At 49.8% G+C, this 24,511-nt stretch overlaps 1 protein-coding gene across 3 annotated transcripts; it reads right to left on the reverse strand.

Annotated features, from left to right (window-relative positions):
* Positions 1-237: 237 nt before the first annotated feature.
* FAM3D (FAM3 metabolism regulating signaling molecule D) lies at positions 238-24,263 on the reverse strand. 3 transcript variants are annotated; one of them, XM_054034840.1, is made up of 10 exons: positions 24,089-24,263; positions 13,669-13,738; positions 11,934-12,041; positions 11,168-11,188; positions 9,997-10,120; positions 9,463-9,521; positions 7,336-7,386; positions 3,524-3,608; positions 1,979-2,105; positions 238-919 (listed from the first exon to the last, which is right to left on the reverse strand). In XM_054034840.1, the coding sequence occupies exons 2-10, from the start codon at positions 13,679-13,681 to the stop codon at positions 830-832; spliced, it is 678 nt and encodes a 225-aa protein (XP_053890815.1). In that variant the 5' UTR covers positions 13,682-13,738; positions 24,089-24,263; the 3' UTR covers positions 238-829. The 3 variants fall into 3 exon arrangements, with proteins under 3 accessions (XP_053890815.1, XP_053890816.1, XP_053890817.1); XM_054034841.1 differs by having other exon boundaries at positions 13,669-13,735; positions 24,089-24,262; XM_054034842.1 differs by lacking the exon at positions 24,089-24,263 and adding an exon at positions 18,506-18,527 and having other exon boundaries at positions 13,669-13,735.
* Positions 24,264-24,511: the final 248 nt, after the last annotated feature.

Here is a 24,511-nt window from a genome sequence, read left to right on the forward strand (position 1 = left end):
ATGAGCACACTGAGGGCAGTGCAGAGCTTCCTGGCCTCCCCGTGGCCCATGAAGGAAGGGAACGAACAGGGGGAGTCATAGGATTCCCACATTCCAAGGCCACCATGATATCCAGCCCCCCCCCACCCGCAAATGCTTTCAAATTTCTCCTAGAAGCTGGGTTAAAGTGTATACTTAAAAAAGAGATCAAAACTTGTCTCAAAGACTCCAAGTGACAGTGAGTGCACTACCTCCCCAGCAAGTTGTTCCAATGTTTAATCCCCCTCCTTGCTAGGAAACGGCATCTTATTTCAAGGTTGAATTGATCTAACTTCCACTTCCAGCCACTAGATTTTGTTCTGCCTTTGTCAGCAAGGCTGAAAAGCCCCCTGGTCTCTGATCTCTTTTCTTGGAAACAACGTGGGAGGATTTAAACTGTTAAAATCACTTTTAGCAACTCAAGAAGCAGAAGCTGAAGCAATTTCTTCCCAAGTGGTGGTGTGCACTTCTTGTTTTGAGACAGACAGGAAAATGAAATGCCTGATATTGACATTACTGCCTTCACCTCAACATGTGCCTGAGTAATGTAATAGAGCAGCAGGCTGAAAGCGTAGACATTTGCTATGGCTTTGTAGCCGGTGTAGTACCATCGCCTACAGGGTTTTAAAGCAGCAATCAGACACCGGTGTAATTTGGCTGAGGATTTGAAAACAGCCAGTTGGCTGGTGCTGTCCTGGAGCGGGGATCAGTCCATATGCCGGATTCAGTCGGAAATGCCTTCTGCCAGCCAAACAGGAATGTATTGTTAAATAAGGCTCGATGCGGACGTTGTTCTGACTTCAGCGCACTGCTAATCCATCTTCTTTGGGACGCAGCCCTCCATTTCCAGGACTTCAGGCCAGCCGTCATATTTGTTTTTTGCCGCTTCATTTTTTAAGTGCTTTGGAGGAGGGAAAAAGAAATAAAGCAGAGGGGTTTGGCATGGCAGAAGGGAATGTCAGATTTACAAGACGACAGATAATCAGTATAATGTGGGTATAATGTCATCTCCCCTACATGCATTGTCAGCACGGCTTGGAACATGGATGTTCAGCCCTGCAGCACAGAGCTCTACCACTTGAGCTAAAGGAGAAGCTCCATTAGCTGGTAGCGGTAGTAGGCTGTTGTCCTTTAGTGGCCCTGCCATTTAGTTAGTGAATTGTATATGCAAGATGAAGGGTACATTTTCAGCAGACAGCGCAGAGAACTGCTCCCAGTGTAGAAAGTTCAGGTGCTGTCCATTCACCACGTAGGGTATAAAGATTATGCCATTACAGAATTATTAACCCAGTTCTGACTCTATACATTTTTGCCCACACATGTGAAAGCAGCACCAGTGTGTGCTGGAAGGAACAGCAGTGGCTCCCGGCTCCCGTCTGCCTGTGCAGACTGTATGTGCGGGAGCAGCACACAGCTACGTGGAGAGGGGAATACAGAGGAGACAGTCATGCCTTGGGGCACTCGGGACCGGTCTCTGCTCCTGCACAGCTCCGGTCACTGCAAGGCCCGGGCAGCGGCTTGCCAATCAGCAGCTTTGGCTACTGCTGGAATTAGGACAGAAGCATTTTGCCTCACACTTTCCCTATGGCCCTGGCTTCTCCAGTGCACGTGTGTGAACAGAGCCCTGCTGGCGTTCAGCCCTGCGCCTGGTCTCAGTGTGGGACACAGGAATTGGGCAGCAGAAGGGGACGTTTGAGTTCTGTTGGCATGCGAGGCCCGGCGGGTTCCCCCGTTCCGTGCGGCTGTGCAGCAGTGCAAGGGAAGGGAGCGCAAGCTCCCACGTGTGCCACATGTTCTCGCTGAACTACAGCCGGAGCCGGGCACTTTTTCAAAAGAATTTGTCCGAGTCAGATGAATACCAGCAGGCGACAGGGCAGCCTGAATGGTAGCAGCTCAGGCAGAAGCGGCCCAAATACGAACCAAGGCCACAGGCTTACTCTTGGGGGAGAGGGGAAAATACCTGTTCATAGGGGCTTTTATCCTTGAGCCCTTTCGCGCCTACGAAAGTCCAGTTGTCTCGGAAGGCCAGCTTGCTCGCATGGCTACTTCCCAGGTCGGTGAATAACGTCCGCGCTTCATCGGTCAGCCTAAGAAGCAGGAAAACGGGAGAGCTGGGCGGCAGCTCCCTCACCCTCTCCAGGGAAGCCCGCACTGCCCTGCGAGTCAGGGTCTGGATCAGTGCGACATGCTCATCAGCGTAGAGCGGAGCCTTCCCGTTGGGCATTAAGCAACATGACGAACGTCTGTCACAACGTCTGTCACCTATTTGTTCCTTCACCGTCTCCTCCGGGGGAGAAGTGTGTACAGGGGAGTGCTGGGTTTGGAGTTTTTAAAACCATATCGTTATAAGGTTTATAATGATTGGGTAATACACCTGTTATATGTTTGTTATAGATGGCAGGTCTTGCACTTGGGGCAGAAGGTGGGGAGGTTCGTGATGGTCCGTAGCTCCTGGGGGACTTCGTTGGACATTCAGTGCAGCTTTCTGAGCACGGGTGTAATGCGTAATGTGTTCTCCGCCTAACACATGCTGTGATGTGTTCTCCGCCTGACACATGGTGTGATATGTTCTCCACCTGACACATGGTGTAATGTGTTCTCCGCCTGACACATGGTGTGATGTGTTCTCCGCCTGACACATGGTGTGATATGTTCTCTGCCTGACACATGGCATAATGTGTTCTCTGCCTGACACATGGCATAATGTGTTCTCTGCCTGACACATGGCGTGATGTGTTCTCCACCTGACACATGGTGTGATGTGTTCTCCCCCGACACATGGTGTAATGTGTTCTCCCCCTGACATATGGTGTAATGCGTAATGTGTTCTCCGCCTGACACATGGTGTAATGCGTAATGTGTTCTCCCCCGACACATGGTGTAATGTGTTCTCCCCCTGACACATGGCGTGATGTGTTCTCCCCCGACACATGGTGTAATGTGTTCTCCCCCTGACACATGGCGTGATGTGTTCTCCCCCTGACACATGGTGTGATGTGTTCTCCCCCGACACATGGTGTGATGTGTTCTCCCCCGACACATGGCGTAATGTGTTCTCCCCCTGACACATGCTGTGATGTGTTCTCCGCCTGACACATGGTGTGATGTGTTCTCCCCCGACACATGGTGTGATGTGTTCTCCCCCTGACACATGGCGTGATGTGTTCTCCCCCTGACACATGGCGTGATGTGTTCTCCCCCTGACACATGGTGTGATGTGTTTTCCCCCCGACACATGGCGTGATGTGTTCTCCCCCTGACACATGGTGACTGGCAAGCAGACAGCTGCATTCTGCATCATCTGATGCTTCTGAATGGTCTGAAGGGGTAGCTCCCTGTAGAGCACATTATCCTAATCCAGTTCTGATTGCAATGCAAGGACTGTCTGGATAGACTTGGGGTCTGATCCTGCTACCCCGGAACCGAACAAGAGATTTGCCATTGACTCTGTGGGTGAAGGACTGGCCCTTGGAAATCAAACATCACCTCCTTGGATTGTACTTACTTTGTTGCTGGGTCATCGTAGGAGGCAACTATCACTATGGTGCCACTGTCGATGGCTTTCAGGAAGTCCAGTAGCAGCTTGATATCTGGTAAAGAAAAGAAAATCAACAGAGACATTCTGCTAACAGACCTGGTACCAGGGCCGTCCGGGGGGTGGGGGGGGGCAAGGGGGAGCAAGTGGGGCAATTTGTATTCTATAGTATTGCAACTTATTTTTATGGAAGGGGCCCCCGAAATTGCTTTGCCCCAGGCCCCCTGAATCCTCTGGGCGGCCCTGCCTGGTACCCAGCCACAACCAGTTTCCCAACAGATGTTGTACAGGGATAGGGTGAAATTCACCCCAGCATAAGCACTGTACCCCCTACGGTCCTGGGAGAGCCCTCAGCGTGAATTGCAGAGGAGAATTTCATCCTGTTGTATCAATCAGGCAAGGTACGAACAAACTTAACAGGACTTTATTTTTACAGTGGAAACCTCTTTACCAAGAAGCTGCTGCACCCTCTGTAACTCTCACCCAGTCTCTTCAACTCCTCCCCACTCTTTAAGAACATAAGAAGATAAGAACGGCCGTACCGGGTCAGACCAAAGGTCCATCTAGCCCAGTATCCTGTCTACTGACAGTGGCCAATGCCAGGTGCCCCGGAGGGAGTGGACCAACAGGCAATGATCAAGTGATCTCTCTCCTGCCATCCATCTCCATCCTCTGACATACGGAGGCTAGGGACACCATTCCTTACCCATCCTGGCTAATAGCCATTAATGGACTTAACCTCCATTAATTTATCCAGTTCTCTTTTAAATACTGTTATAGTCCTAGCCTTCACAACCTCCTCAGGTAAGGAGTTCCACAAGTTGACTATGCGCTGCATGAAGAAGAACTTCCTTGTATTTGTTTTAAACCTGCTGCCTATTAATTTTATTTGGTGACCCCTAGTTCTTGTATTATGAGAATAAGTAAATAACTTTTCCTTATCCACTTTCTCCACATCACTCATGATTTTATATATCTCTATCATATCCCCCTTTAGTCTCCTCTTTTCCAAGCTGAAGAGTCCTAGCCTCTTTAATCTCTCCTCATATGGGACCCGTTCCAAACCCCTAATCACTTTAGTTGCCCTTTTCTAGTGCCAGTATATCATTTTTTAGATGAGGAGACCACATCTGTACGCAGTATTCGAGATGTGGGAATACCATCGATTTATATAAGGGCAATAATATATTCTCAGTCTTATTCTCTATCCCCTTTTTAATGATCCCTAACATCCTGTTTGCTTTTTTGACCGCCTCTGCACACTATGTGGACATCTTCAGAGAACTATCCATGATGACTCCAAGATCCTTCCTGTTTCCTGTCCTTTCAGACTCCCAGCAGCCAGTGCTCCCAGTTCTAATAATCACATGCAGCATCTAAACACCACACACCCATAGAGTACAACAGCATTTTCCAAGTCAGACTGAATTCGCAGCACATTGACGTTAAGAGAACAGACCTGTTTCAGACAATAGACAGCCATGTAACTTCCACACAATTACACTTGCCTGGCATAACATGCAGACAGGTTTCATTTAATCATGCTTTATGTTAGAAAAATATTGCACAGAGATCTTACTGCAATGTACCTGAAGTTGTTTGACTAGCTACTCGGATCCTGAGGTCCTGACCATATGGAAAGGCTATGGTTTTTGAAAGATGGTGTCTGAATTCCACTAATAATTTCCTTTTCAATTATTCTCCTTTGGGTTTCCCTTGTGAGCCAAAGCAGCCCATTTCTGTAAAGTATTATTTATAGTTTTCCTATCCAACCTGCTTTAAATCAAAGTTCATCACACAGCATCGTTTCGGCTAATTAATAAAATACCGCCTTGCTGCTCAATCAGCTAAAAGCGATTGGGCTAAACGCATTAGGATCAAAGACAACTGCCCCCCCTCACATACCCACTGGGCTGTTCCATGGAGTGGGTTAATGACTGGGCCTCAGACACACAACAACTGCGCACAGAATGTTCTGCCTTGAGGAAAACCAGCTGAAAATTAATTTCTCCACATTTCCGGGCAGGATCGGAGCAGGCCCCCTCAGCGCCTTTTATCTTCAATGGGTTCAAAGACACTCAGCAATTTGCAGAAGGTCCCTTGCGCTTTTCAGGATTGGGCCCTTGGCACCATGGTGCAGAGCTATTTTCTCCCACTACCCTGGCATGGAAAGCCGTCTTTGCCAGCAGAACCGATGGAAGCCGGCATCTATGGTTACTGTGGAATTCCATTTCCCTAGCATGAGTCTGGTGGTAGCAATGGAAATTAAGATTAATGGCACATGGAACATCGAGGTGCATGTTTGAGACCCTAGTTAGCGACATCAAGTTGGTGCAGATTAGCTGGCCCCCTGTGACTCCATTGCAACCATTACCGGTACCTACTCTAGTCACCTGAGATTCTTCAGTATAAGGCTCTGTCTAGGGACCTCGCCGAAAACTGCAATGTCTTTAGCTCTTGAGCAGGATGGGTCTAATCCTGTACACTGCTGAGCACCCAGACGTCCAGGAGGGCTGAGGGGAGACACCGAGCCCTTACCCCCCGAGAGTGATAGGCATCCAATGCAGAAGGCCAGAAACAAGCCCCAACAGCCAGTTAAGCCCCTCTGAGTGGTGCCTGTCCCTAGTGCTGTCTCCCCGCACAGCGTGAATTGCCCTCGCAGAGTGTAAGTGACTTGTCCCTCTGTTATTTCCACATCGCTTTAAAATTAAACACCTCAGCTGGTGTAACGTGGTGCATCTCCACGGTTGTTAACATTCCTACGCTGATTGACACCAGCTGAGGGTCTGGCCCGGCAATGCCCAATCCTGCCCTCTGCTGTCTGCAATAGGTTAGTAGCGGTGTACCTGTATGCAGAATTTGGTGTCTCGGATACTGACAGGTGGAATAACCATGTTTGAAAGCAAATAGTGTGGTGGCAGTTAAGTGATTTCCCCCCATTGGACTGCAGGTTGGGGTCTCTGGCTGGAAGACACTGAGCAATGGCGTTCCTGACAGAGAACAGATCCTTTGGGATTCAGCCTACAACCTACAGATGAGCTTTCTTACCGCACTAACAACACGGACTCTGTGCTTTGTGATTGGCCAACTGCTAGAGACATGTCTCAGAAGAGCTGGCATCTGGGCACTGCAGTGTCTACATGACACAAAACGTGGGCCCAGTCCTGTCCCGTTCACTCACAAGAGTCATCCCATTCAAACCAGCAGAATAATTCATGTGAGCAGAGCGAGAGGAGTTTCTATAGGAAGATAAAGACTGTTTTTTAAACATGCTTTTAGCTGGATGTGATTAATGCAGAAAGCTACTTAGCCTCCATACACTGAATCTGTAATTTACTCTGTGATAGGAGGGGAAGAAAACAGGCGACATAAACAAGATTGCCAAACCTCAGTGTTCACAAACCATGAGTCAGGTCTCATTGGTTTAATAATCATAAGGCTTTAAAAATAATAAAGTTGGATCTTTTTATGTGCTTTGTCTATCAAGACATCTGGGGGCACGTTTTCAAGCTTTTCTCCACAGCCATGAGGGCCAGAAATGTCCTTTTTAAAAAAAATAAATAAACCCCGAGAGTCTCACATAATAACATGATTCCAGGCATAGGGGCTTTAAGGAAAACACCAAAAGAAATAGCAAGAGTTGGCAGCACTGCTTAGGTCCACTTCATTTTACTAGTGAGTAAACACAGAGGAGAAGGTAGAAGGAGCTAGTTATCAATACTGCTCGCAATGCTCTGGAAGCACTGGTAGATGCTGAGTGTTTAGTGAAAGCAAAGCCCTACCTCCAGAATACATGTCGAAGAAGTCTGTTTTCATGAGCTGGCCGTTTGTTCCTAAAGGTGGCAAATGAAATAGAGCAATTACTTTCTATAATGTAAGCGTTGTGACAGAAATGCCTTGTTTAGTCCTGTTCAGCTCATGTATCCAGTGGACTATGTGCAGAATGGCTCCTTGATGCAATCCTGCACTTTGTAAAGGACACGCTGCCTATGACTGGAGCGATGGGATCAGCACAACCATCTAGTAGTCAGGAAAGGATCTAGTGCTGATGAGTGAGCGGAGCTGCTAAAATAAGTGACACCCGGCTGAATGGCCATCAGTTCATTTTAGGTCCCAGTCCAACAAAAGGGACCAACTAGAACAGATCCTTGTGCCACAGAGGGGGACACCCAATGGGGCTCCAGAACGGTCTGAACTGGGGGCACCGATTGCAGGACTGGGACCATAATGTGGAATGAAAACATGAACTCAGGCAATGGCAGCACCCCCGATCCGAGGGAGATGGCCCGAGCTGCCAAAGGGAGAAATGACAGCGGCAGAAGGAAAGCGGGGAGTGCTGATCTCACACAATTCTGTTAGGAAAAGCTCAGTGGGGATTGTCCCAGGCCTGCTTGAGCGATTCCTAGGAATTATTAAGTGCAAAATTCACAGCCCGCAGAGTCCGTCAATCTGCAGAGATGCTGCTAATAAATGACAGGGAAGGTTCTCAGTACGTTGGAGGAATGCAAGGTTCCCTAAGACCAACCCCCTACGTTAAACCCTTGGCCTCCTCACTGGACCCACTTCTGCTCTGACACCCATGCGACCCCCTGACATGTGTGGGGCTAGGGGGACATGTGGGCAGATTTTGACCATCTGTGGTGTCTGTAGCCAGGCTCGTGCTGTCTCCATCTCTGTCTTTATCACACCGCTGCCCACTCTCCCAGTCGGGCAGCAACAAACTAGACCAGGCGGGAACTGAAGGCTCTTGGACAGTCTAACCACCCTGGCAGAGTAACAGTGATGCCCCCGGGGTCTCTCTTTCTACCTGAGACACCTTTTGTCAGATTGACTTCAAGATGCCGAGCTGAGCTCCCATTGGGGGGGATGGCAGCCGGAGCTGGGCCCTTTCCCTGAAATGCTGACCGGATAATTCAGTTCTCGGGTTGAGGACAGCCAGTTAGTGCAGAGACAAAGCTACGGTGCCTTTTATTGTCTGCCCCAGTGGCTTATGCCTCAGCTCCTGCTACATCCTAAGGGGGTGCCGTGTAATGTCCAGCAGTAGGAGAGACTCAGGGCAAACCTACTGATACCCGAGCGCTTCCATTAACTCTGCCAGGGCGCTGCTTGCTTAGCCTGCTTTCCTCCCCGCTGGGGAGCCGCCTGGTTAAAGCTCTGTGCGTTTAGTGGGGTCGTTATTTATGTGGGAGCTCTGAACCTCCCAGCCGTGTTCTCATTGCCAGTATCTTTCTGGAGACTGGCAGGACGAGGGAGTTGGCTCTGTTCAGTGCCCAGCCAGCAGGGTGGGTCTGCGTTTCTGGGGCTTGTGCCAAATTTGACATCGCGCCAGTGATTTTGCCCACTCTGGGAAACTCAGCAGGGGGTGCTGGGACTCACAGGGAGAGTCCAAAGAAAAGCTACATGGCCAGGCAGGTTTACTCCAGGAATCAATATGTTTTTGGTCAGCAGCCAGTAAGGGGCCAAACCCTGAGGTCCCTGCCCCAGCAAGACTAGATGAAAACGGAGTGAACGCTGTTCAACAGGAGTTTGCCTGACGAAGGACTTCTGGAGTGGGCCCAATAGAGTGTTACTTAAGGCTCTGCCATGCAAGCGCCAGATCTGCGGCTGGTGTGAGCTGAAGTCATTGGACCTGGGCTGACCTCCACTAGCTGGGATAGTTGCTGGGCAAGCATTAGTTAATTAAATAGGTAACTAGCTATAAACCTAGAGCCCCAGGAGTCATTACTGATCTCACGGATACAATCATTTCCCTCCCATTGCCGCAGTCACTCATGGAGATAAGTAGCTGCTCAAATGCATCGAAATGGCCGGCGCTTGCAGCCCTGCTGTCGGCGATCTTCCCACTGCAGTCGGTGCGGGACAGGGCACCCTGTGTACAAAGGAGAATGATTCCCACTCTGAGAACTCACCGTTTACTAGTGCGATGTTTAACCCTCTGCCAACGTTGTTCTTCACGCCACTCATGATACTGGAAATAAAGCACAGAGAATCAAACGGCAAGTAGCATCCTGCTAGCAATGTCCGTCCAAAGGGACGTTCGAAAAGGGCATCTGCGGGGTTCGTTTTAGGCCAGCTGCAATAGTCATGAACATAGCAGCAGGGAGGCCTATTGTCAAAGGATTTTCAACCTCATTTATACCTATACCTGTCACCATTGTTACCCAGCAGTTTTTTCTTCCCCTGTTCTGTGAGCAGGCGCTTTTCCCCGCTGGTTCCCAAGCACAGCCCACCTACTGTGTAGGGTCCAAACTTGTCCCTTGCCTGAGTCTGCCTTTATCAAGCAAAGAAATTAACAACATAACAAAGAGTGGCTGAATCCCTCTCCCCAGGCTTGGCTGCTGCTAAGGTTCCTCCCTCAAGGCTGCTCAGCCCACCCCCAAGTCCTCTCCCAAGAGAGTCCCTCCTACCTCCAGTGTAATATGGCCTTTTGGGTCAGTACTTACATCGTATTTTCAAAGCACATAGACGGCCCAACAACATTGGCTGCTCCACTCGAGATTTTAAATGCAAAAGTGTTTTCGGGACAACTTTTGTGATTACCACACTTGTTTTGCAGGGGCTGGGTCTCTGAAGGGAATGAAGAGCAGACTGTAAATTGTACGGCCTTGCACAGGCAGCCTTTGGACATTTCTTAACATAGGTAATCTGGCGAGGGTTTGAAATACATGGGCCAAATCCTGAGGGGACTGACTCAGTTTCTCTAGACACCAGAGGGCGTTTGCATCTAACCTGAGCAGAGATTTCAGAGTTTGGGGCACTGGGTGAAATCATCCTTGCACAGTTGTAGGGGGGGGTGGGGGCATCCCCGTGGCAGAGCACCACTCGAGTTTATTGTTCTGATATTGGCATGCAACTCTTTTGGGCAGAAAAGGGTGTCTGAAATAACTGCAGCATCTCTAAGGAAAGAGACGGGCTGGGGTAAGCTCCAGTAGCCAGTGAAATGGAGGTCGCTGAGGAAAAGGCTTGTTTAGCTGAGTCCGTTTGACGGTTTAACGTGGGATCGGTGTATCTGGAGGGGGTGAATCAGGCAGGCCCTGGTGCAGGCTTGTATGATGCTTGTTCAGAGTGAATCGTTTGTAATCGTTAGCCGAGGGCAGCGTCCAGAAGGGGTTTGCTTCCCTCCCCCAGCGGCTGTCTCAACAGGCAGGCGAGTCACAGACACAGCATGTCCGTCGAGCAGAGGCTGTTGCTATCACTGCGATTGTCATGAGCTGTCGTGCAGGGGCACCTGGGACCATTCTGAGCATCTCTAGTCTAACTTCCGGCATCGCATGGGCCAGACAACCTCGCCCAGGGATTCCCACGTCCAGCCCAGCACTTCGGTGTGAGCTAGAGTGCAAAGACACCCAGCCTGGAGTTAGTGCGTGTGGGACGGCTCGCCTAGGAGGGGGGCACTTGACAGCAATAAGGGGGGCAGAACTGGGGCCTTGGTGTGAATCTTTGGCAACAAGTCAGGCCCCGGGTTTGAACTCCTGGTCCCACTGGAGTCACCGGAGAAACTCCCAGGCACTTCAGCGGGGCAGGATTTCACCCCTTGCTTTGCCTCCCTCGTTCTGCCAGCACTTCTCAGAGCTCTGTGCGGCTGCCATGAGAACGGCGCACTCGTATACTCACTGGGCAGGTCAGGATCGGAACCTGGGGAGACACAAACAGCAGCGTTACACCTCTGAAACCCTCCGCCCCTTTGCCGAGCCGAAAGAGGGATTGGGCAGCAAAGGAAGCCATTGGAGGAGGAAGGCGGGGGTCTGGCTAAACAAAGCCCAACCCAGAGTTCTGGATTAACGGGGCCGGCTGGGGAGACCCACTTCATAGAAATACGTCCATGAGTGTAAATGAGAAAAGATGATTAATCCTGGAATAAACTGACCGGATGCCCTGGATGCAGAGCCAGTGCGGGCAGGGGCAAACATCTGTGCCCCAAGCCAGAATGTCTACACTGCTCCTTATAGCCCTGCAGTGCCAGCCCCGCAAGCCCCAATCAGTTGACCCAGGCTCTGAGACTTGCTGTCACGGGTCTTTTCCTGCTGGGCGGACGTGCCCTATGTGCCACTCCCATGGCCCCGCTGTGGGCATTACATGACGCAGAGTTGGAGGACTCGGTGCAGGTGATCTAGGTGGGCAAGCAGAGTGGCGAGCCCGCTGTCCACACAGACCCACTGCAGAGATGGATGCGAAATCTTACAAGGCAAATCATGCTCCCCGAGTAAATGGGCTCCGTGGAGGGGACGGGCGGCAGAATACCTTGTCCAGCCAGAGGCAGGACCACGGCGGCTGATAGGATCAATATCACTACAGATCCCATGGAGCCCCCTATTTCCTCAAAAGGGAAGCCACCGACGTATTCCAGATTGGCCCCAGCTGTCCTGCTAAATCACCGTACCCAGCCAGCTCCGCAGACTGACGACCTTCCAGCCAGTGTTGAAATACGTCTGTACGAAGAGCCAGGTGGTGCCCAGCGAAAACAGCACGGTCACTATCCGGATCAGCCCTGCAATGGGAGCAGAGAATAGCGCGGTAAGTCGCAGCGCTCTGGAGAGGGGAGCAGCACAGCCACCCGCCAGGGCCAGGGGGAGCTCATTTCCCGCTGCTTGCCGGGGACCACGGGTCACTCTCCGAGAAGGAAGCGAGTCCCTGGTAGAATTCTCCTCCGACCTTTGGCGAAGTAAAACGTGACTCTCTTTCTTTAGTTTCCCGAGAGCCCCCCCCCGTAGTCAGAGCCAGGGGGGCAGACCTCTGCCCCCATGCAGAGCCCCTTTGATGTGGTCCTGCACTGGTGCAGACATCCACCCCCGTGGAGCCGGGGCCCAAGTTGGGGTTAGGTAGGCCACAGCATTGGGGGTTAGGTAGGCCACCAGCACCGATGTTTGGTTGTGCCTGCCCTCCACGTCCCCGGCCCTAGAGCACGGTGCTGCAGAGGGCTGGCCAAGCAGCGTTCACCAGCCAGTCCCCATGCAGCCGCAGAGGGAGAAGGCAAGAGAAGAGACAAGCAATACCCCCGACAGCTACGTGGGGAGAAGAGCAGATACTGGCAAATCCCCTACGGCAGAGGGGCAGGAAGGCGGGGAAGGGAGTTCTGCTCATCCCCCCTGAGGTGAAGGGATGGGGGGGCTGTAAAGGTGGGGTGCTCTGGCAACAGCAATGTCACGATATGTGGGTTCTACTTAGCTATGAGCCCGAACCACAACATCTAGAGCCAACCCTCTCCAGAGCTCGGGGGTGTTCAGAGCTCGGGGCACGGCCCTCACAAGCTCCAGTGGGTTTGCTTAATGGGGCCTGCATGTAGCAAGAGATCGAGTGGTGAGCGCACGAGACTGGGAGTCACGTTCTGCCACTGGCCCACTGTGCGACTCTGGGCAAGCCGCTTGGTCGCCCTGTGCCTCAGTTTCCCCATTCTTACATACAAATAATATGCGCCTCATGGGGCTTAGCCCGTGTTCCTGGGGCTGGGTTCGGTTCACTGGGTGGAGCTGCTGGTCTGTGCTATGAGGAGGTCAGTCTAGATCATCAGAATGTCTCTTCTGGCCTTAAAAATCTTTGGTTCTATTAATGCACGTTTCTATAGTGCTTTGAGGTCCGTGGGCGAAAGATGCTACATAACTGCAAAGCATCACCCACGTTCTTCTCTGTCTTAGAGTAAACCTGAGGCGTTCAAAAGCCACGTAAATCCAAGTCCTGCTTGAGTTCCCAGAGCTGGGAGGCTCCTGACCCCCGCAACTAGTGACTAGCTCTCATTGAACAGCTGTTCAGATCAATCTGACTGGGGTTTGGTTTTAAAGCAATGGTCAGTGGAGCACAATGTGCTTTCCCTGCCTTGGAAACATGATTGCAGAAAACATTGATATTGCATGTGAATGGCGCTTCTGGAAAAGAACCTCTCCACGGTCACCTCTTCCCCAGTCTGGAGGATTTCATTGGAAAAAGGACAATAGACTGAACTGTATAAAAGTTATTAAAAACAAGGCTGCACACTTATTGACATGTAGATCCTTTTAGCCCCCGCCGGCTGAATACGGTCATGTAGAGTCTTCCTGCGAACGAGAAACAGGCCCAACGAATAGGAACAAAGAGCATTCTTAATAATCATTATAAAAGACAAATATCCTCTGGCCTCTTACCTGTCAACCTCATTGTAGCGCTCAGGGACAGCGGAATCTGGGCTCTAATCAACGCTCACAGCTCAACCTGCTGAAACAGAAAAAGTATCTGAAAATGTAACTGTCCTCCAGAAGCAATAGATGAGTGTTAGATTAAAGATCTTAATTGCTACGGTAATGCTACTGGAGTATTTTTGCAACAAGACGTCACACCAAAGCAGCATCCCATTATATATAGTTACACACAGACTTGATTCAGCTGTGATGGTTCTTCTGGAGCTATTGCAAGTCATTTTTATAATGTTCAGAATTTTTATAATTTTGGGCTCAATTATATGAGACTAGCTTACACTGTTTGAAACTTACTTCATTTTTCAGACCACCCCTGGCTACTTGCCACTTATTCTTTGAACCTGCCAGTAATGTTTTATGTTCTACTTCAAAATGGATCAATTTTTTTTTCTATCTGTTGACGATTAGAATAAGAATAATGAGTTTTAAAATTACTTGAAAATTGTATAGCACATTCTTCATTACAGAATATTTCAAATCACCGTTTTGTTGCATTTCATAGCTGGATAATGCAAAGTGCATTTCTAATCCTAACGAGTGCTAACCACCAGGTGGGGACATGGCAAGATTTGGCCTTGACAGCTTAGGGAAAGTTTATTGTCACAAATCAATACCATCAAAGAAACCGCAATATTTGAATAACTGAAAACAGTAACAAGCAAATATTACATACTCATGTAGATCTCCATTCTTTGCATCACATATTCGATACTTTTTTTTTTGGCTACCCACCAAATGGGGCCTATACCTAGAAGAAGTTATTAAAGTTCATTAGGATCATTTCTACTGTAAATAAAGACACAGGACCAAATTCGATTCTTACTTGCCCTGGGGTGACACCAGAAGTCTGCCAAGTTCTTTGGATTTGCAGTGGAGTGACTAAGATCAGTGTTTGTCCCCGACGATGAGATTATCTAGCCTTACTGAAACACAAGTCCCACTGGCTTTTCTGGGAGTTTTGCCTACGTAGGGATTGAGCATGGTCTATCTGTCTACTCCTATAAGCCTTCACTACCATTCTCTTTGAGCACCTTCAGTCCCCAATTAATGGGATTGTCTGGCCTGTCTATTCCAAAGCTAACCCCTTATCAGTGGTAAAAGGAAGCCTGAAAGGGTCCATTTACCTCCTGTGCTGCCGCCTATCCCCATCCTGCTGCTTCTGATCTGACACACACAATGCAGGTGACTGTGGAGGACGGATCCCTCACCTCAATTCCTGCTTTACCACTTGTGGTTGCTCTGGAGCTGGGAGGCTAATTTTAACTGCTTGACACATGCCCCCAGCTCTGCTTTGTTCAGCCTTAAAGGAGCAAATGCTACTTTTGTGAACTCTCCCTTGGAAAATATCATACCCGAGTTGTGGTAGGTTCCGTGTCTCCTGTCTGACGGGCACATAATGACCGCTGCTGCCAGGCTGGGGGGAAGGAGAGTGCGTTTCTTTTTTATGTAAAGAGGGAAGAAAAAAGATCCTTCCCTCGAGTCGCTCCCTTTTCTCCACTGACCCGCCCATAACCTGATTGACAGGTCATGTAATCACTGGGCCAAAGAGTTAATGGCAAACCGGATCTTTCATTGCCTGCTCAGACTCGGACAATGGTTCCATAGTTGCGCAAGGGCTGAGCGTTACCTCAGTCCTCAGGCTGGTACTGCAAGTGTTTCCAACCCCCCAAAGTGGGTGTGGAGGGGCCTGGCCTGGCCCCTCTCTCTGCACCCCACAGAGGGGCATGCATGCCCCGAGTGCAAGCCAGTGAGCGCCCAGAGACGCTGTGGTTCCTTGAAGCTCGTTGCCTCTCTGGCCTCCACTGCCCACCTCCCAATGTGGTTCTGTGCCTACAAGGCGCCGTCCAGCCCTCGGAGCATGTATGAAATGATTTTGCTTGCATCCCAACATGCTTTTTTAAGAGCTGGTGGTGCCTCCCAGAAACCAGCCTGTCCAGGACTACACCCCCTGGGCCTTTGGCGAAGATCTAGAGATAGGTCCTTTAAGGACCAAAGCTGCATTCCTGCAGGAGATCAGTGTGGGGCTGGAGTGCCCCACCAATGCACAATCGGATCCCAGAGAAGGAACTTCCATATTGCCCAGGGAGAGTGGAGATGAGCTGGAGGGAAAGAGAAGCCCTGCCTTCTTGGCCTAGCTATGAGCCCAGAGCCCCCGGCCAGCCGAGTGCCTTTACCCACAAGACCTTGCCTTTAGGATGGGCAAGTTCTTATATTCTTAGCAAATTACTGCCCCTTCTGCCCACTCTGTCCCTCCCCAAGTCTCTGCTAAGCCAAAGGGTTTCAACCCAGTTACAAGGCTGTATTGGTTTTACTTTTAGTTGAAGCGACTATTGAAGCATGCCAAGGAAGAGTTAATGACACTGTGCTTACTAGCCCAAGTCATGATGTGGGACAAAAGATTGGCCTTTTCGTTAGCCGCATTTTCAAGGAGCTCCAACGCTCGCTCTGCATGTGGTTGCCTCACATCTAGGTTTATTATTAACATGATAAATATTTGTTAAGCAATGTATTGGCAGTTAGCAGCACCGTGGGGCTTTCTGACCCCAGAAGCCCTTATTTACAAGAGATAATAATATTCTGGAAGTTAATTTACTCCAGTGAAATATTGTTCATGCCCCAGCCACTGGCCTTGACTATATGAATCAAGGAAAACAGGGGCCAAAGTCACAATTTTTTTCTTTTCAGCCAGTATCGAGGTTGTAGGTGTTTCTCTGGATTGGCGTTAATGTCGGAGACACATTCCTCTCTACAGCTTCAACCTTCAAGGAAAGAAAAAGGAGGAAATTCCATCCTGACTTGTTTTACTGGAGTCCTGTTATAATGGGAGAAACCAAGAAACTGGAGAACTGCCCCCATAGATCCATCTCTGATTCACAGTAATCGCTAGACAATGGAAACTGAAGAGACTTTGCCAGATTTTAGCTGGCTGCCTATTCTTAGCATGTCCACCGGATGAGCTGTTAGCTGAGGTCGAGCCATTTAGGACCATTTACGATCATCTAGTTCAGCGGCTCTCAAACGTCATTGCACCGTGACCCCCTTCGGACAACAAAATACTGCACAACCCCAGGAGGGTGGACCGAAGCGTGAGCCTGCCTGAGCCCCGCCACCCCGGGCCGGGGGGCTGAAGCCGAAGACCGAGCTCTGTTACCCCAGGAAGTGTGGGCCCCAGCAAGTCTAATGTCAGCCCTGGCGACCCCATTAAAATGGGGTCGTGACTAACAGTTTGAGAACCGCTGATGCAGAACCTCCGGCATCTCACAGGCAGCAAAACTGCAGCCAGTGCTTCCTGCATCCAGCCCAGCACCGTGTGCTTGACTAGAGCACAGAGATGTCTGAACTGGATGCTGGAGAATTTGGAACAGAAAGACAAAGCTCAACAATTCCTTGGGTTCCCTGGCTAGAACTGCTGGTCCCTGACCAAAGGCTGGTAGTTTGGTCAGATTGCTGAAAGCCTGAAACAAACCTCTCAGCCTGTCTTCTGCACCGCTGTTAACGTCAGCACACTTTCACCCAGCTAATTATCCAGGATCTCGAGCTCCAAGGGCCAAGGCTTAACCTCACGAATAGTCCTGCTTTTCACCGGGAGCCGCACGGATTTCAAACGCACCCAGGAGCTGGCTGGGTCAAGCCCTTTTGGCGAAGCATAGGGTACTTGCCAATGGACGGCTCTAAGGATCTCAGTGGCAACCACCGCATGTGCCGGGGAGTTACCAGTCTAGGCAGCCAGACTGGCCCCTCTCCAGAATGGCTCCGTTTGTGGGAGCCCTCCTGCTCGGTCTGCCAGTGGCGATAAACTGGCGCACGAGATCAGAACCAGGCCCGCATTGCAGCTGCCAGCCACAGCCAGGCCCGGAAGAGGAAAAGGGGGTTATGGGGCAGAAGCGTCAGCCCGAGCTGTCCAGCTCCTTCTCTTCTGTCTTGGAGCCTCAATCCATTGCTCTGGCACTTGGCCCAGCTGTCTGCAGTTCACTGGGCAGCCGCATAGGTCCAAGGCACGCAGGAGAATGAGACCGATCCAGTGTCCCAGGAATAGCACCTAGGCCTGGAGACTGCTACGGGCACCATGAACGGTCAGACCTGCTCTGCTGGGCCTACGCCGCTTTCAGTCTCTGGCTTGCAGCTCCTCGCTCTCCCCCCGACTCCAATTCAGCCGTGTCTGGAAACACAACGTGTGCTTCCTCCACCCTCAGCCTTTCTGAGCTCTGGGCTCCCACCCTGCCCAGCCCATGACTGAGTCACCAGAACTCTGTGTCTACGAAGAGGAGCATGAAGCCAGGGAGTCAGATGGGGTTGGGGGGAGATGACTCCACCCTCCCGGGGCACTGCCAGATTTTGGGCCATGCAGCCTTTTCTGGGACAATGTGGGGGAGGGGGTTCTCCGTGAGGGGAGATTTCCTCTCCCTGCTGTGAGTATTGCCAGAAGCCAGGATGCTGCTGGCACCACTAACATAAAACAGGGGATGGAGCCCTGAAAATCCATGTGCTTGTTTTCACACCAATATCCTTAGCAACGAAAGAAACCAGGAAAGGGAGGTGCAGAAAATATAAGGACGTAGGATGGAAGGGACCTTCTGGGCCATCAAGTTCAATTCCCTGCTGTCACAGGCAACCTTGTCCTTTCATCTTCTTCATAAAATGATCAAGCTCCTTCTTCCAATGAATTAGGAGTTTGGCCAGGGGCAGGAGTGTTTCCAAGGCGGCTTTTCCCCCCCACGTTTCCCCTTTGCACTGGCAGTGGCTTCACACCCAACACAACCCCATTCTAACTGGCCCCAAATCCTACCTTAACAGGAGACGAACCACTCCCAGGAAAATAATCTAGGGAATTGCTTCCTCCCCTTGGCCAGCTGTTATCCCTCACACAAGGTGTATTCATCTCTACTCTTGTTGATTTTGCTGCCAGGTTTGCAGAGAGACAAACAGCATATAAGCCAATAAGTAATACATCTTTCAGCAAATCATTTACTTGTCTGTGCCCTTTGTCTCTGATGTAACCCCAAATGAAACTCATTGGCTCAAATCTGCCCCTGGTGAAATCCCCGGCACATCACTGCAATATCCCAGGGACCATTTCATCCCACTATTTCTAAGATGTTCCCTTTTAATTGTATGGATTGATTTTGGAAGATCCACTGAAATGCAATGGAAGAGGAAGCAACTAGCCAGAGAGAGAGGAAAGGAAGAAGTTGTGGAAGATAGTGGGGGTGGGGGTGTGAAATGTACAGATTGTTTGGCTAAGCAATTAAAAACCTTTCCCAGAACAAATCGATTTCTTAATAAACATTATCCAGGCAACACTTTTCCTCCTTTACAGGACTCCTGGCAGACACTGACGTTAAAGGAAACTACCTGTTAGAATAGATCTTGGATCTTTCCAAGATATTGTTTGCAGCAGTCAGTCCTTTGGAAGAGAAATGTCATGAAATGTGCATATTCTTAGAGAGGGGTTCAGAGTGTCAGCACTTTCCAGTTTATGAATGTTCACATTCTCCTCTCAATCGTGGAGAAAAACTCAGGTTAGCGTCCCAAGGAAAACACCGCTTTCTCTTCTTTCCTTTTCATTTCACTGCTGCACTTTTCTCTCTCTCCTGGCAGGCTGATGACCTCAGCTCAGCAACCTGGCTTTAGATACACGCTCACACCCACGCTCATGGCATTAGACATTTCTAGCTACTGAGCGGACTGAAACATAGAAGACAAGGATTTTCCCTTCAAAGAAATCAAAAGAAAAGTAGCACAGACAAAAGACAGACCCAAATCCTGAATTGTCTCTCACATTCACTGTGCAGCTTTGGAAAAAATGAGGCCAGCTCCTCAACTGGTGTAAATCAGCAATGCTCCATTGATTTTAATGCAGCCGTGCCAATTTCCCCCTGCTGAGGATCCGGCACCGGGCCTTCTAGCTGAACAGATAGATGCAATTTGCTTTGAAACGATCATTGTTATGCTCAGAGCGTTTGCCAAATGTATTTGCTTTTGACGTCAGAAATACCTGGCAGTTCAGAGACGCAGGCAGGTGAGTGAGCCTGTGTTCAGGCCTTAATTGTGTATTAAAGAGGAGGCAGCCTCCCCTCCGGCGTCAGCACCACTGCTCTCAGGGTGGTCAGTTTAAACCTTTTTCCTTCTTGCAAGTCAAGGAGGGGGGATGCAATCTTGCTTGGCAGAAGTGTGGAAAACCCTGGCTGACAAATGGGTCTCTAAGGAGACTTCCTGGCCCAATCAATCCCAGGCTCTTCTGAGTTGCAGAATGCCGAGGAGGTTAAATACTGATATTTGTATGGCAAAACCGAACCAAATGCATCGAAACTAATTTGATAAGAGGGCTGGGGCTGGATTGTTTTATAATGACAGGGAACAAATGTATTTTTACCTGTGATAAGGGTGGGGGCTAATGTGATTAGCTGGGCTAGTCCATAGGCAAATGCTACCTGCTAGATGGCTTTTTTAAAATATATATATTGTTCAGCTCATAAAGATGTTTGGCCAAAGGCTTACGAGATGTGAGTCATTTGAAGAATTTACAGCGGTGGTAGGTTAATAGTTACTCAGTGAACAGTGTCAGGGTTGAAGGCCAAGGTCGGAGCCAAGCAGCTAGATTCACAGCTGGTGTAAGTTAGCACAGCTCTAGTGGAAGTCAATGGACCAGTGCCCGCCCGCTCCAGCTGAGCATCTGGCCCAGAGCTGGGAAAGGGTCTGGAAGCCAAACATCTGGGACCCACTGATCCCTATGGTGGTGATGGGGCCATTGAGGAAATGGGGCACGGGCCGTGGCTTCCAGTACCACATGCTCTGCTGTGTTCTCTCTGCGCTGGGTCCAGTTGCTCCTTCTTGCTGTTCCTCTCCTACCCTGATGGGGCTGGTCAGCTGGTTCAGTGAAGAAGGGGTCGGCAGGCAGGGCCTAGGAGGATTGCCTGCAAGTGACAGGACTCAACAGAAGGTCCACCATGTCCCACTAGACAGCTATCCCCAGCTCAATGCACTGGGCTAGACCTTGACTTCCACTGACTCCAGCTGGAGCTACGTGATTCCCAGCGGCTGAGAATGTGGCTATTGTCTTATCCTTGATTTTCAGCCTTTGGTCCAGTTTCAGTGCCCATCACGGAGCCAAGACCCAAACCACCATGAACGCAGCCTCACCGTGCGTTTCATCAAGCCCTGCAGCGGGGCCTGGAGGTAAATTAAAGCTACGTCAGTCCCTCCAGGAGCTCAACGGGATTCACAAAAAGACCGGACAGTTCTATGGATACCAAGCATACCCAGAATTAGAACGGTACGTGCTAAAAAACCCTCCCGCGTCAGGGATCAGACATGAAACCTGACGCTCCAGGCATAAGCCAGCCACTAATTACTGGGGCTTGGGAGGGAATTTTCCCTGGCAGCAGATTTCTCCCGGAGCTGTCTGCTGCAGGGTTCTTACACCTTCCTGTGAAACAGCTGGTGCTGGCCACCATCAGAGACCAGCTACTGGCCTAAGTGACCCTTGGCTCTGACCCAATCTGGCAGCTGCTGTGTTCCTATGGCACCCGCACCCACCCTCCAAGACCTGCCCTAAGTTGATCAGGCTTGGGGCTAAAGCAGCAGGCAGGTCAATTGGAAGAACCTGTTCTACTGCAATTCCTCAGCACAGCCACCGATTTCTGCAGGCTGAGAAAACAAATATCAAAGAGCAACGAACACGGAGAGGAGGAAATGAAGAGGTGGGAAACCAAGGTAAACAGAGAGATAAAGGACTCTGACGCACAGTGTTGGCACGCTGCAGGTGGCTCTCACACCTACCCTGCCCTTTGTCTGGGCCAGGCGGTACCCTGCTGCTGTGACTGCACTGAGCTCTTGGACCAATGTGACAAGCAGCCGAGGGGCCAGGGTCGCTCTGGACAGCTGCAGATTCTAGAATGGCCATGAAGATTGCGAGGAAAGAGCAGCATACAGCAGGCTGGTGGTTACAAAGATGCAGGGCCAGACTGCTTCCCCCTTCCTGGCATCAGAGCAGGCTCAGAGGTCCTCTCATTCATGCCCAGTTGCCTGTGGCCTCCAGGCTCAGACCAGCCAGAGAGCAGTGGCTTTGCAACCTGCTCTCCTCCCCTGTCGTGTAAGGGGCATGGGTGTGTGTGTGTGTGTGTGTGTGTGGGGAGGGGTTTGTCAGAGGGCGACTGTGCTATGTTTATGCTCCACTGTGCTGAGTCCAGAGATTCATCGATTCCCAGGCCACTGTGATCGTCTCGTCAGACCTCCTGCATCGCACAGGCCAGAGACCTGCGCCCCGTAAGCCCGAGAGCCGACCTGTTCAAAACATTCCCAATCCTGATTGAAACTTTGCCAGTGATGGAGAATCCACCACTACCCTGGGGAAATTGTTCCAGTGGTTAATTCCCGTCACTGTGAACAATGGACACCTTATTTCCAGTCTGAATTTCTCTAGCTTCACCTTCCAGCCCTTGGATCACGTGAGACCTTTCTCTGCAAGACTGAAGAGGCCATTGTAGATACACCTCTACCCTGATATAACGCGACCCGATATAACACAAATTCAGATATAACGCGGTAAAGCAGCGCTCTGGAGGGGGCAGGGTTGCGCACTCTGGCGGCTCAAAGCAAGTTCGATATAACGCGGTTTCACCTATAACGCAGTAAGATTTTTTGGCTCCCAAGGACAGCGTTATATCAGGATAGAGGTGTACTTGTAGACTGTGATCAAGTCACCTCTTAACCTTCTCTTCGCTAAATAGACTGAGCTCCTCGAGTCTATCATTATAAGGCAGGTTTTCTAATCCTTTAATCATTCTTGTGGCTCTTCTTTGGACCCTGTCCAATTTCTCAACATCCTTTGTGAATTGTGGACACCAGAACTGGACAGAGTATTCCAGCAGCAGCCGTAGCAGTGCCAAATACCGAGGTACAGTGACCTCTCTACTCCTTTTGAAGAGTCCCATGTTTATGCATCCAGGGATCACATAGACCTTTGGCCCTGCATTGCAAATGGAACTCATGTTTTATCCCTAAAGCTTTTTCACGGTCACTGCTTTCCCGGGTAGAATCCCGCACTGTGTAAGTACGGCCGCAGGCTTTGTGCCACTAAGGACCCAGAGTCAATGACTCAAAGAGCCCTAACTCTTAGCAGGGCCAAACCAGGAGCTGGAACTGGCTCCCAGATGTTCCTGCACACCTGGCTTAGCTGTGCACTAGTGGGGAGGAGAACCAAACCCAACAGACGATGTTGGCAGTCCTCGTTGTTAACAACAGCCCTGTTGAGAACTGCCTGCACCGGGGATGAATTTAAACTCAGCTAATGAAGATAATAAAATGTGTGGATACATCGGCCCCAAAGCCTCCCCTACAGCACATCAGAGTCAGATCAGCATTAAAGAGTCTGCACTGAAGCTTGCACAGATCTACCGTTTACAGACCTATTTGCTTTATGTACAGCTATGATCAGCTCAGCTCTGGGGTTTTTGAACAAGAATATTAAAAGATTTCGCTTGTCGGACAGTGAAGAGTTCATTATTATCCAGCCTGTGAGAGCTAAACATGATCTGCACTAAACCTGATCATTACATGGGTACCTTGTCTTCTTCGACTCCTCCTGTTTCTCTTTGCCTGTTTCCTTGTCATGTGCTGAAATTGTGAGCTGTCTGTTACATGTGTGTACAGCACGCAGTACTAGGAGGGCCTGACCAGAAGGATCTCTTCAGGTGCTATCAAAAAACAACCGATCAATACTCAGCAATAACAACTGGCCCTTCGACTATTAGCCACAGCATTTGGCGCTGGTACTAAAAAAAAGTCCTGTTTCTTTCAGAAATACATCTAGCAATATTCTGACAGCGGTAAACGATAGACGTTTGGTACAGAACACACATCAGACAACAGGTTCTATCGCCAGTTCGTCAATGGACACGCAGAAACTGAAACTGCTCAGGGCTTTAAAACTAACTATTGCCATAAACAGTGTTGTACAAGTAACCCTGACTGGAAAATTGTCTTTTGGAAAAGCAGATACATAGAACTAAAGAAGGGTAAGAACAGAGAGAGGAGTAGAAAGAAGGAAACCTGGCCCCAGGTTATAGACTGTAAAAAGTACACCAGCTAATCCGATTTCTCTCGCAACTTCCCCATGTTATAAGAAAGGATAATAAATAAATATGTGTCCCAAATGGTTGCTATTAGCTGTGTTTTATTTTACACCCAGCTACTGAAATCACCCTTGCTTGAGCCAGATTTAATTGTAAAAAACATCTACAATGGTAACCAAAAGAAAGGACAAAAATCTATTATTTTAGTTATACATAAAAACCCCTTTTCCCAGGCATTTTTCCAGCCACACAAAGGTATCAGAGCTCTTTTGTGGACTGAATTCAAATGTACATACCAGGGAAACCGTCCGACAGGCCTCTTCACTCGGAAGGCTGCGTTCCAAATGGGGTATTGTCAGAGAGAGGACAGGACACCTTCTGACTAACGCTTGTAAGTCTAGTGATCCACTGGGCTGAGTCCATGGTATAGCCCAGCCCCTCTGTGAATCACCGCAAACACCTTCCGTGTGCATTGTGCTGCTGGTCTAGTAAAATGTTAAATCAACTACACACAGCTCAGCGGCTCAGAACAAACCACAAGAACAAGGAAGTCTGTGAGGTTATTCACATGGAAGCTCAGCTCTGCATTGATAAAAAAATCCGTGTGCACACAAAGGGATCAGTCATAATGATCTTGCTCAAACGTGGCTAATTCCTTTGTTTAGTTCATTTCCTCCTTTTGGCCTTTTATTCATACTTAGCTGGTCTCCACCCCATTT

This window comes from Malaclemys terrapin, chromosome 7, assembly GCF_027887155.1.
Source record: "Malaclemys terrapin pileata isolate rMalTer1 chromosome 7, rMalTer1.hap1, whole genome shotgun sequence".
Lineage (NCBI taxonomy): Eukaryota > Metazoa > Chordata > Testudines > Emydidae > Malaclemys > Malaclemys terrapin.

Excerpts from the sequence above, each read along its gene's own strand:
- FAM3D (XM_054034840.1), bottom strand. Across the intron at positions 9,522-9,996 it reads ATGTGCTTTGAAAATACGAT|TATCATGAGTGGCGTGAAGA; the intron begins GTAAGTACTGAC and ends CTTTATTTCCAG. Across the intron at positions 7,387-9,462 it reads AAACATCGCACTAGTAAACG|GAACAAACGGCCAGCTCATG; the intron begins GTGAGTTCTCAG and ends TGCCACCTTTAG.